At 38.0% G+C, this 12,487-nt stretch overlaps 2 protein-coding genes across 2 annotated transcripts; both read left to right on the top strand.

Moving 5' to 3' along the window:
• Positions 1-670: 670 nt before the first annotated feature.
• LOC116026820 (protein transport protein SEC16B homolog) lies at positions 671-7,823 on the top strand. Its single transcript, XM_031268228.1, has 13 exons — positions 671-2,961; positions 3,071-3,388; positions 4,021-4,146; positions 4,252-4,374; positions 4,537-4,707; positions 4,822-4,947; positions 5,046-5,180; positions 5,312-5,439; positions 5,559-5,667; positions 5,752-6,060; positions 6,148-6,306; positions 6,417-6,739; positions 6,916-7,823. The coding sequence occupies exons 1-13, from the start codon at positions 1,174-1,176 to the stop codon at positions 7,430-7,432; spliced, it is 4,332 nt and encodes a 1,443-aa protein (XP_031124088.1). The 5' UTR covers positions 671-1,173; the 3' UTR covers positions 7,433-7,823.
• A 1,016-nt stretch (positions 7,824-8,839) lies between these two features.
• LOC116026643 (peroxisome biogenesis protein 19-2-like) lies at positions 8,840-11,903 on the top strand. The gene is made up of 5 exons (XM_031267975.1): positions 8,840-9,069; positions 9,205-9,253; positions 9,620-9,911; positions 11,102-11,418; positions 11,546-11,903. Exons 1-5 carry the CDS (start codon positions 9,027-9,029, stop codon positions 11,589-11,591), a joined length of 747 nt encoding a protein of 248 aa, XP_031123835.1. The 5' UTR covers positions 8,840-9,026; the 3' UTR covers positions 11,592-11,903.
• The last annotated feature ends 584 nt before the right edge of the window (positions 11,904-12,487 follow it).

Raw genomic sequence — 12,487 nt, 5'->3', positions numbered from 1 at the left:
GAAAGTAACCATATCAATTGCCTCCATCTAGTTATTCCCTATCATTGTCTTTGTTGAAGACAATTAAATAGAGATATTTGTTTGTCTTCGACTTCTGTTTGTCGAAGGTAAGAGACGAATGAGGTAAATAGATTTTTGTCTCTAGTAGTTGAAGACAACAAAGGAGAAGGCTAGATGAATGTATTATTTAATTTTTAAGATTTAGATCTCATCCATGTCATCCCAAATAAAAAAGAAAGAAAATTATTTTTTAGAATTTCAAATGTAGCATTTTTGTTGGGAGCAATTGAATATTGAGTTTGGATTTGGGGGATCAATTACACTTCTTTTTTTTTATTTTAAAGTTAGATGACCTATTGCATTTTGTTTAAATTATAATAACTTATCTAACCATTTAAATATATATATATATATAAAATTAAATTTAACTTTATTTTAGTAATTCATATTTTTTTATGACGAAAAAATTTGATGTATCATCCAATAGTATATATTGCGTTAGGAAAGTCCCATACGATATGCTCAGCTCAAAAAGTGTTTGAAATTAGCAAGAATCGAACTTGTGAATTCTACAGTATAATTAGATTTCGTGCTAAATTTGATAGGAAGTCAAAGTTCCTTCCAAAAAAAAAAACATAAAAATGTTATTAAATACTTTAATGCGGTGTAATTAATAATACAGAATTACTGTAATACTGATAAAAAAAATGGTGTTTCTGGGTTGTTGAGGTCGTGTGTTCTGAGAATTGAGATCCTTGTGTGAAATAGAGTTGTCTTTCGTCTTACTTCGCCTGTGTCTGTAGGTGCGACATATAGATATATATATATGTGTGTGTTAATTTGTATATAGAGACATAGACGGACGAATTTATATATGCCGCCGGATTTGCAGAGGTAACATGCATCTCGATCTGTAAGTTAATCAGTTCACGTGCAGCCTTTGAATTTTAGATTCTTCGTTTTCTATGGCGCTTTGATATGAGCAAGCGTTTTTGTTCTGAAAATTTTCGTTTTGATTTGGTTTGGTTTGGTTTGTTCGAAGTTGAAGAACCCTAGATGTCGGTTTGCGGCGTTGGATTTTGAGCTCGGATCTGATTGGGGAAAGCTCGAAATTGAGTGTGTTGTGGAATCTGTAGCGATTTGTTAAGATTGGAGCTTGAGTGAATTGAACAGATGGCTTCGAATCCTCCATTTCAGGTGGAGGATCAGACGGATGAGGATTTCTTTGACAAGCTGGTGGATGACGAGGATGATGGTGATTTCAAGGCTGTGGTGCCGGGGACTGTTCAGGCCAGTTTTGATGGGAATGAATCTGATGAGGTCAAGGCTTTTGCCAGTCTGAGTTTAAGTGATAGCAATGATAATATTAATGGGAATAATGAAACAGATGGTTGGGAAACTGGGATTGGAGATGGTGGGGATGAAGGGGCAGTTATTCCTGATGATGTTAAACCTGGGACATTGGTGGAGGAAAATGTAGTTAAGACAAGTGATTCCTTAGACTTAGACCCACTGAATTCGGCTGGTCTTACTAGTTTGGGTGAGTGTAGTAATGGAAATTTAGCAGATGAAGTTGCTTCTGATGCAGCAGTTGATAAGAGCAGTGGATCTGGGCATTCAGGTGTGAAGGAGGTGGGGTGGAGTGCTTTTAATGCTGGTTCTGGTTCTAATGGTGATTCTGGTGGTTTTGGATCTTACTCAGACTTCTTTAATGAAGTTGGTGGTGGTGCTGAGATAAATATGAATATAGAGTCTAAGATTGTTTCAGCTGATCCAGTGCATGATTCTGCATATTTAAATACTTCAAATTCTTATGCACACCATCAACAAGACTATGACTACAGTGCAGCTACCGATCCAGCTACGGATGGCCAGAATCTGAATAGCAGTCAGTATTGGGAAAGTCTTTATCCGGGATGGAAGTATGATCCAAATACTGGGCAGTGGTATCAAGTGGATAACTATGAGGCAGGAGCTAATGTACAGGGGAGCTATGACCCTAGTTTATCTGCTAATTGGGAGAATGGTAAGACAGAGATTTCATATCTGCAGCAAACTGCTCAGTCTGCTGCAGGGACTCAAACTGAGAGTGGGACAACCGAAAATGTCACTAATTGGAATCAGGTTTCACAGGCCAATGACATGGTGACTGATTGGAATCAGGCTTCACAAGTAAACAATGGCTACCCATCACATATGATATTTGATCCTAACTACCCTGGCTGGTATTATGATACAATTGCTCAAGAATGGCGTTCTCTCGACACGTATGCTAGGTCTTCTCAATCAACCATTGAAGCTGAGAATCAGCTAAATCAGAATGGTTTTGCTTCATCCATGACTTTTTCACAAAATGATGAACAAATGATTCATGGTGCTTTTGGACAAGCTGATTCCAGTAGCGGTCAACAGTTTAGTAGTAAAGCTCTAGCCAACAACTGGTCTGGATCTTTTGGTCATTATAATCAACAGACACCTAGTACATGGCAAACTCAGTGCATTGCTAATAGCGAGCCTATGCAAGAATACAAGGGAAACCAACAAGTGGAGAACAACTATGGGCACGATTATTCTGCTACCAACCAGTTTTCTCAGCCGATGACAAACAATTATGAGGAAACAAGTATATATCATGGGAATGCAAATCAAAATCAAAGTGAGTTTCCATTATTAGCGAGGTCACAAGGCCTTGCTTCTCCGGGAAGCTTCAGTCAACAATTCCATCAACCAAGCATTGAGCAAAATGATCTCAAGCATTCCTCAAGTGAATATTTTGGGAATCACAATTCATTTAATTTCTCACAACCATTTCAAAGCACTCAGCAGTTCACTTATGCTCCCGGTGTGGAGAGGTCATCTGCAGGGCGCCCCCCACACGCCTTGGTTACTTTTGGTTTTGGTGGAAAGCTTATTTTGATGAAACATAATAGTTCTTTAGGAAACTCCTCTTTTGGGAACGAGGTTAGTCCTCTAATTGTTTTAATTTTTAATTTTTATTGGTGTGCTTTTGTTTCCATTTTAATTTTCTTGAAAGCTGAATGCTGAAAGAATTTGTGTATATTATGTGAAGAATCCTGTAGGAGGTTCTATATCTGTGCTTGACTTGATTGACATTGTGACTGAGAGAGTGGATTCGAGTGTTGGGACTGGCACATGCAGTTATTTGCGAACTCTGTTCAGACAATCCTTCCCTGGCCCACTAGTAGGTGGAAGCGTTGGTAGTAAGGAATTGAACAAATGGATTGATGACAGGATTGTGCATTCAGGATCTCCCGATTTGGATTACAGGAAAGTTGAAGTTTTGAGGTTGCTACTATCTCTGTTAAAAATAGGTTGTCAGTATTACGGAAAACTCCGTTCCCCATTTGGTACTGATACTGCAATTAAGGTAACACCCCATAATTCTCCATTCATAGTGCACTTGATTCATTTGGATTAATACTTCATGTACTCCCACTTTTTATTTCTTATTTACTCCTTGCTGGCATGACATGCTTTGATTGATCCATAAAAAGGGCAAGATTTTTTACTTTATCTGTTCTTCTTCCTATAGAATTAGGGTTTGTGGAAAACACCCTTAGAGTACACTTACCATTTTCCATTCATTTGGAAGTATTTAACGTCATAGACATAAATATGCATTCAAAACTGACACACACAACATGTGTAACACATGAAAAAGCAATTGCATTACATCTGAAAACAAGTGGCTAAGGAGTTTTTATATATATATATATATATCAAACTGTTTTTGGTTAGTTATATGTCTGTTTGTTTTTTACCTTTTCATACTTGCAACTTTGTCACTAGAGTAAGTGAATCATATAGTAACAAGGTTTGCACCACTTAGGTTCTGATGTCACTTGCTTCTGATAGCTTGTGTGAGTTGTGTCTAAGTACTTGTTTACAGAATTCTTTCTGCTGATTGAATCTCTTGTTACTCTAATTGAAAACTTTTTAATTGGATTAATGTAGTCTATTTTAGCCATTTGGGGTTAAGGTGAGTTTTTCATTTAACAGGAAAGTGATTCTCCGGAAACTGCTGTAGCAAAACTTTTTGCATCTGCCAAAAGCAGTGTGCTACTCAATCAATATGGTGCCGCTATTCGTTGTGTGCAACAATTGCCGTCTGAAGGACAGATGCAGGTTTGTCCTTTATATAAATTATTTAATAGTTTGCTGTTGTTTTTATATATTATTGTCTTAATTAGCACCTTCCCCATCAACTCTCTTTTCCAATATATGCTTTAGGCTACTGCTACAGAGGTTCAAAGTCTTCTGGTTTCTGGTAGAAAGAAAGAAGCATTGCAATGTGCACAAGAGGGTCAGTTATGGGGACCTGCTCTTGTTCTTGCGGCACAACTTGGTGAGCAGGTAAGTTATCGCCACACTCATGACCCACCCCACCCACCTAGAAAAATGCAGTATAAACCTAAAAACAAAAAAGGGAATGGGAATAACAAAAGCACTCTCAGGTATATTCTTTTATCTCTATCTTCCTCTCTTTCTCCTGACTTTTGTTCCTTTTCATTGTAGTTCTATGGTGAAACTGTGAAACAAATGGCACTACGACAACTAGTCCCCGGGACACCTTTGAGGACATTGTGCCTACTAATTGCTGGTCAACCAGCTGCTGTCTTTTCTGCGGATACTATGGCTGATGGTGTCATGCCTGGTGCTCTAAATATCCCTCAGCAACCTGCACAGGTATTATTGTTATTATTTTTTATGAGCTGATGTTCCTGTTGGACTTTGTTATAGACACTTGACCTTTGGTTGGAATGATTGGATTTGTTCCTTCTCTTTTCACTTGTCTTCTAGTTTGGCGCAAATGGCATGCTAGATGATTGGGAAGAGAATTTGGCTGTGATAACTGCTAATAGAACCAAGGATGATGAACTGGTTCTGATTCACCTTGGAGATTGTTTGTGGAAAGAGAGAAATGATGTATGCTTCACCCTTGGACCTCTCTAAATTGTCCGCTTATTCTTGATGATTATTTCCAACCTAACTTGGTTCTTTACTCTTTATAAAATGCAATTCAGATTGTTGCTGCACACATTTGCTATCTGGTGGCAGAGGCAAATTTTGAACCATATTCGGACACTGCTAGGTTGTGTCTTGTTGGTGCAGATCACTGGAAATTCCCACGAACTTATGCTAGTCCAGAAGCCATTCAGGTGCTACTGACTTGACATTTTTTAAAAAAAGCTTTGTGCTTACTTTACAAATAAGAAATGTTAAGGTTTTTATTTTGTTGGTATTGCATAACTCAATAACTATATACCGATTTGATTGCATATTTGGATAGAGGACCGAATTATTTGAATATTCAAAGCTTCTTGGGAACTCTCAATTTGTTCTTCTTCCCTTCCAACCGTACAAGCTTGTATACGCTCACATGTTGGCTGAGGTTGGGAAGATATCGGATGCACTAAAGTATGTGAGCAAGCCTCAAGTGTTTCAATATTATGCGAACCTTTTATTATTTCTCAGTTTTGTACAGAGTATTAAAATTTATTACTTCTGGTTGCTTGCTGTTATTTAATTTGATTCAGGTACAGTCAAGCATTGCAGAAATCACTCAAAACTGGTCGAGCTCCTGAAGTTGAAACGTTGAGACAACTATCGTCCTCACTGGAAGAAAGGATAAAAACTTACCAGCAGGTACCTTGTTATTTCCATTGCTTAATTAGAATGTCCTTTATCAACTCTGTGGAGGTAACTCTGGTGGAGCTTTTTGTTTTACAGGGTGGATTCTCTGCAAATTTAGCCCCATCAAAATTTGTGGGTAAATTACTTAACCTTTTTGATAGTACTGCTCACCGTGTTGTTGGCGGTCTACCACCACCTGCACCTTCAAGTATCAATACACAAGCGAATGAACAAATTCATCAGTCTGTGGGACCTAGAGTCTCAAACAGCCAATCAACTATGGCAATGTCCTCATTAGTACCTTCTACATCTATGGAGCCAATAAGTGATTACGCTAATGGCAGTAAAAAGACATTTCACAATAGAAGCGCCTCAGAACCTGACTTTGGAAGAAGTTCCCTACAGGTGTGCTTTCTGACTACTGTATGGTTGATTTTGGTCAATTATAACTGTGCCTGGGTAGAGAGATTATGGATTTGTAAATCTTTATAGGGCAAGGTTGAGTCTCCTCCGAAAGATGCAAGCCCAAGTACAACAATGCAAGAAAATGCATCAGGAGGAGGTACGTCACGATTTAGTCGCTTCAGTTTTGGATCCCAGATTATTCAGAAAACAGTGGGATTAGTCCTTAAATCTCGCCAAGGCCGCCAGGTGATTCTGCAAGATATTTATTGCTGTAACATTCTTGTTTGCATTTTCCATATATTGTGATCACAATTCACAAACTTTATTCTCCGCTTTCTTTTGCATTGCTTTTGTAGGCAAAATTGGGTGACCAAAATAAATTCTATTACGACGAAAAACTCAAAAGATGGGTCGAGGAGGGTGCTGAACCACCAGCCGAGGAACCAACAATTGCACCCCCACCAACAGCTGCCTCTTTCCAGAATGGAGCATCAGATTATAACTTGCGGAATGCACCGTCAGAGTATAACTTGCGGAGTGCACTAAAGAATGAAGGTTCTAGCAATGGAACTCCAGAATTGAAGAGTCCATCCCCCGTGGACAGTGGTTCAGGAATGCCACCACTTCCACCTACTTCTAACCAGTTTTCAGCACGTAGCAGAACGAGTGTACGGTCAAGGTAAAATCAGATTATGGATTTGCTATTTGTGACTTTTCTTCTTCTTGGTGGTTAATTTTCATACAACTGATTTTGAAAAATAAAACTAAGGAGCTAATAGTGTGTAATGTTAATGTTATTGGGTTATTGAAACTCAAATGAAGTAGAGAAATTGACGATACCCTCACCATTTTCAGGTACGTGGATACCTTCAACAAAGGTGGTGGTAACGCGACAAATTTGTTCCACTCCCCTTCCGTTCCCTCAACCAAACCTGCAAACCCCGCCACCCAAAAGTTTTTTGTTCCTGCACCAGTCGTCTCTTCTGAACAGCCAGTTGATAGTACCATTGACAGCACACAGGATATCGCCACTAATAACGAACACCCTCCTCTCTCCCATGTCAATGATGCATTCCAGTCTCCTCCCCCACCATCAGACATGACTATTCAAAGATTTGGAAGCACGGGAAACCTCTCAAATAAGTTGGCACCAGCAGTCCCCGGTTCCTTTCAAGTTCTCTCACGGCGAACAGCATCCTGGAGTGGAGCTCTCAGCGAGTCTACATCTCCCGAACATAAATCCAACGCCAAACCACTCGGTGAGGTCCCGGGCATGCCTCCGCCGTCATCATTTATGCCCCCCGACACCTCTTTAATGCACTCCTCAAGAAGTGGCAGTTTTGGCGAGGATCTTCATGAAGTCGAACTCTGATAGTGAAAGAATGTATATATATTAAGTTTTGCTTCTTGTTCAATGCGGGCATGAGCTCTGCACTGAGTTCTTAGACAGTGAGGTGTTTCTGAAAGAAACCTCAACACTGTTGGCCCAAAAAGAAGCTCACATCTCATTCCCCCACGACCAATCCTCAATCAATCCCATGTTTCTGCATTACCTATGTTGTGTTGACTGCCATTGTTTACTTCTAGTGATAGATATTTGAAGAGTAATGTCATAATTTATGAAGGAATATGGTCAACAGATACAAATGTACATTTCATTTGTTCATTTATTGAGGAAGAGAACATCCTATATACTTGTAGAACCTTAAACTATTGTTGGAAGATATTACCAATAAAATTGCCTAGTCTTGGATTCTCTGAGATGATCAGATATCATTATGGGAATGTTGGACTTGAGCGAGTGCTATAAGGTTGGAACAGCATAGCCGGGATAAGGAATTCGGGCTAGGGACTCAGTATGGACTGGCCCAAGATGCATGCGAGGCGTTGGAATAATCTGTCAAGAACTTGATCTCTAGTTGGTCTCCGGCTAATTGGTGCTTACAATTCAGTGAGGGATTAATCACTATATTCGATCATCAGTGAGGGATTAATCACTATATCCGATTAGTTGGTGCTTACAATTCAGTGAGGGACTAATCACTATGTTTGATGGTGAAAACGTTAGATTACATCCTAAAAATATGTCAAGAATATGATGTCTAGGAGTAGGCACAACTTTCCTTATTCAAATGTTGTTGAATCTTTATAACTCATGGACCAATATATTAAATTTTTGTTGCCTTGAACAGAGTAGTCGAGTAAGTGAAGCATGTCACTCATACCGAAGAACACTCTTTCAATTTAGTCTGTGGCACGGGATACCTGAGATCTCTTTTAAATAGTAGATAAGGTGTTTATCTCGTTATTAAAAAAAGTGATCATTTTTCCTTAATTTAATAAAGAAATGTTGTTCACATGAACAAAGTTCAATGGTTCCATCCAAATCACATGTAAAAGGAAAAATTTATTCGAGCAACCACATCAGTGTTCTTTTCACGGTTCAATTTTTGAGGGGGAGATATCCACATGGAAGAGAGAAAATGCTGATGAGAGAAAATTAAGTTCCTTCTTTTTTTTTTTTTGAAAAACAAATTAAGTTCCTTCTAATTAATAGTTTTTCAAACCGAGACTCAATTTTAGATATATCTGTTTTTTGAATTTTTTAAAAATTAAATTTGTTTTATTTTTTTCCTCCCCTTCTATTTTCTCTTTTCCTAATCAAACTTATAAAAATTTCTCAAAAACCAAAAACGAACTCATTATTAAGGATTAAGATGCTCTTACTCCCTAATTTCTATCTTTATATTTTCCAAAAATTTTCTGTTTAGAATTTGGATTGACGGTTGTGGTTATCGGTTATTCCGCCAGAAACGACGTCACTACTCATGACGCACACCGCAGCTCACACCTCCTCCGTAAATCTCTTTTGATTGCACAGGATTTTTTTTTTCCATTCAGATACCAAAAGGGTTGGATTTTTTCATCAATTTTGCTGAACGAAGGAGAAAATTTGGGAAAAATCCATGGCTGCCGACCAATCCGATGATTTAGACCAGCTCCTTGATAGTAAAACCCTCAACCCCTTTTCAGTTTTCTTCTTTTATGTGATTCTTCAGCGTCTTTGTGTGCTTGTAAACATGATCTTGAATGCATTGTGAAGTTATGGTGAAGTATTTAAGTCAGCATATTGTATGATTTCAGGTGCTTTGGATGATTTCCAGAGCCTCAATCTCACCTCTTCTGCTCAAAGGTGTGAACTTTTTTTGTTTTGGTTTTATGTGTTGCCAAAATTGAAGCGTGTGCTCTTTTTCAACTAAAAGCCTAGGCCCTAAAAGCTTAAGCGATAGTTGGATTGCCCATTTATATTTATATATTATATGCTCAAATGCTCCGATTGAAGGATGAATTTCGTCCTAATAGTTGGACTGCACATTCATGTTTATATATTATATGCACAACAGCCCGAGTATTGTTTTGGAACTGTTAGGATTCTGCTTAGTTTTTGTTTTGGTTTTGTGTGTTTCCAATTTATGCTTTTGGGACTATTAGGATTTTGCAAGTTTGATATTTAAGTTATGGAATAAAAATGGGGAAGTGTTTGTATTTTGGGTTGCAGAAGTAAAGATGGAGAGGGGAAGAAAGAAGATACTTGTATGCCTGGGGAGGTTCAAGGTTTAGGGATGGGGTTGCCGGATTTGAGAGCTAAGAAAAAGGGGAAGCAAAAGCATTCCAAGGAGTTGAAGGATTCACATGTTAACAAGGCTCTTGATAAGCTTAGAGAACAGACCAGGGAGGCAGTAAAGGGGTTAGAATCGAGCACGGGGTTGAAGGCCGGTGGTGAGAATTTTGGGACTGATGCAATGGTGGAGGATTGGGTCAAGCAGTTTGAGGAGCTTGCTGGGTCTCAGGTAAATTTCTCGGCCTTCTGCAATCGGTTTAGCTCCACAGTGGCATTGAACCTTACATGTTTGAACTCTCTTACAGTCTCGTGAATAGTCGTGATTTCTACTAACAGTGTTTCATAGTGTTGTTATGAGAACCAATGTCTCTTTTCTAGAAAGTTGAAGGAGTCTCGACTGTTTCTTATTCTAGGAGTAGCTTTGACGTCGAGTGATGTCGTTTGAGAAAGAATTTTCCTTTGTTTCTTGTCATTGCATCTGCATCTATAGATTTCTAGGATATGCAATATGTGCATAAGAATTAGCTCTTTAGCTCCATATTCTTTTGTTTGGTACTGATTAGTATATTTTCTTCGGTACTCTTGGAATGGAATAGAATTTTTTCCTTGATGCTTGCCGGGAAAACTGACACAAAATTTCCTTCTCTATAGTCTTGCCTACCCTCAAATGACACATTATAAGTGCTTTTTTGTAATTATTTTTTATTAGCTACAAAGTGCTGCATTCTTATGTGAATATCAACTCAAATTGCCACCTACAACAAGCAAATCGAATTGTAACGACTAGCAATATTTTGAGATAGAAGTATGCGAGTTTCTCCTTGTATTTGATAGAATATGATTTTAATCCGTGCTAAGTTAACAACTTAATGATTTAGCACTTTCATGTGTGTGTGAACTACAGAATAAAATGTTTTATTGAGTCCTGCCACGTGCAGAGACTATCAAAGCTTCATTGTGTTATGCATGGCTAGAAATATATTTGTGTCGTTAACTGGTATTCTGCTATCTACTAAGAATGTCGGTGGTTTGGAATGTTAGTTAATCAGTGTTGGGATCTCACACTTTGAGGCCTAGCTTTCGACTTTTATATAGAGTTTAACAAAATAGAATATGACTAACTTGATCATTTTGGAGTCATGTAACTTGTAAGGTATTTGTTATTCGGGGTTGTGTATACTAACAATCTAGTAAACCTTAAAATCTAAGCTCAAATCTTTGTGTATACTATCAATGTAGACATCATTCCCGAAACAAAACGTAGATTGCCCAGCAAAAAATGGGTTGTGACCTCTTAAGAAAGCCTTTAAGCCGTAGACTAGCATTTGACGATTTGGCTAACTCGTTTAGAGTTCTTCTCATATTTTTATGCTTTGTTGCTGTCCTACTTCATCTTTTTTTTTTTTTTAAATTTGCCAGGATATGGAATCTATTGTGGAGACCATGATGCAGCAGCTTTTATCTAAAGAAGTTCTTCACGAACCTATGAAAGAAATTGAAGAAAGATATCCGAAATGGTTAGAAGAAAACAAAGCTAAATTAAGCAATGAAGAGTATGATCGTTACAGGCACCAGTATGAACTTATCAAAGAGCTAATTGGAGTTTATGACACCGAGCCCGATAATTTCACCAAGGTTGTTGAGCTAATGCAGAAAATGCAAGAGTGTGGCCAGCCTCCCAATGATATTGTTCACGAGCTCGCCCCAGATTTTGATTTGTCGAGTATTGCACAGCTGTACGTATTTCTACTTAATTGAACTTCTGTATATATATATATATATATACCATATGCTTATAATTTCTCCTGTCTTGTCATTTGTGATGCAACTTGGAATTTAGCAATTCTTCCCGTGATCTTGCAGGTCCCCCGAGAATCTCCAGTCTCAGCAAAATTGCTGTATTATGTGAGATCGAGATACTGTCTGTTTGGTGGCGCCCGTCTTTCTTGATTCAAAGTCCTTAGCGATGTACACAAGAAACTGGGTTTGCTCCAAATGCGGTTTAAATCTTGAAGAATTGGTGAATCATACAATTTCTTTGAAGAATTGGTTTAAATTATTATGTTTTTATCATCCTACTCAATCCTCTGAAACTGGTGAGAATTGGTGAATTATTATACAGTAGTTTCTTTGAAGAACACTTCAGTTGCAGGGCTGAAATATTTTCTGAAACTATATTTGAATGATATATTGATATATGAAATCAAGAATTATTGAAGTATGGAAGAAGTTATATTATATATGCACTACTTAGTTTTGTACTCATTTTGACACTCATTCTATCATTCCTGACGTGGCAAGATAGGGTTGGTGGCACCAATCCACGTCAGATATGAGTGCCAAAAATTGCAAATGATTGTATGTATGAATGTATAATGTATCTGCCCATTTGGGAGTATTATTGATTTATTGGGCACATAAAATACTCCGAGCATCCTCAATAGGTAAGTTTTTGCACAAATTTTTAGATGCCAAGTAGGAGTGAATGAGGGAAGGAAAAAAAAAAGTTTTCAGAAGGAAAAAAAAAATGCTGCTTCACGCGCAGCTGGGTGTTTCTGATGCGCCTCACTCGCACTAAATGGCTTCATTATGTTTTTAGGTGGAGCCCATAATTTTTACAAAAAATCAGCGTCTCGTGCAATACCCAAAAACTATAATGGGGATGTTCTTAGCACACATTGAGACTCTTGCTTGTCAATGTGCCAAGGCTTGATTAATGTGATTCATGCTTGCTGATGTGGCATGATTTGATTGATGTAAAAAGAAAAACGTCTTTAAGTCTTAACCAATGGTTGTATAACACAT

Source organism: Ipomoea triloba, chromosome 8 (genome assembly GCF_003576645.1).
Source record: "Ipomoea triloba cultivar NCNSP0323 chromosome 8, ASM357664v1".
Taxonomy (NCBI): domain Eukaryota; kingdom Viridiplantae; phylum Streptophyta; class Magnoliopsida; order Solanales; family Convolvulaceae; genus Ipomoea; species Ipomoea triloba.
The sequence above is the reverse complement of the archived record's forward strand: the minus strand, read 5'-3'. Positions and strand labels throughout refer to the sequence as shown.

What these genes read in the sequence shown, in the direction of transcription:
- LOC116026820 (XM_031268228.1), top strand. Translation starts at nt 1,174, where the DNA reads ATGGCTTCGAATCCTCCATTTCAGGTGGAGGATCAGACGGATGAGGAT. An exon ending in CGTCTGAAGGACAGATGCAG is followed by an intron (nt 4,147 to 4,251) that starts GTTTGTCCTTTA and finishes TATATGCTTTAG; the next exon opens with GCTACTGCTACAGAGGTTCA. An exon ending in CTAGTCCAGAAGCCATTCAG is followed by an intron (nt 5,181 to 5,311) that starts GTGCTACTGACT and finishes ATATTTGGATAG; the next exon opens with AGGACCGAATTATTTGAATA.
- LOC116026643 (XM_031267975.1), top strand. Translation starts at nt 9,027, where the DNA reads ATGGCTGCCGACCAATCCGATGATTTAGACCAGCTCCTTGATA. An exon ending in CTCACCTCTTCTGCTCAAAG is followed by an intron (nt 9,254 to 9,619) that starts GTGTGAACTTTT and finishes TTTGGGTTGCAG; the next exon opens with AAGTAAAGATGGAGAGGGGA. An exon ending in AGGAGCTTGCTGGGTCTCAG is followed by an intron (nt 9,912 to 11,101) that starts GTAAATTTCTCG and finishes TAAATTTGCCAG; the next exon opens with GATATGGAATCTATTGTGGA.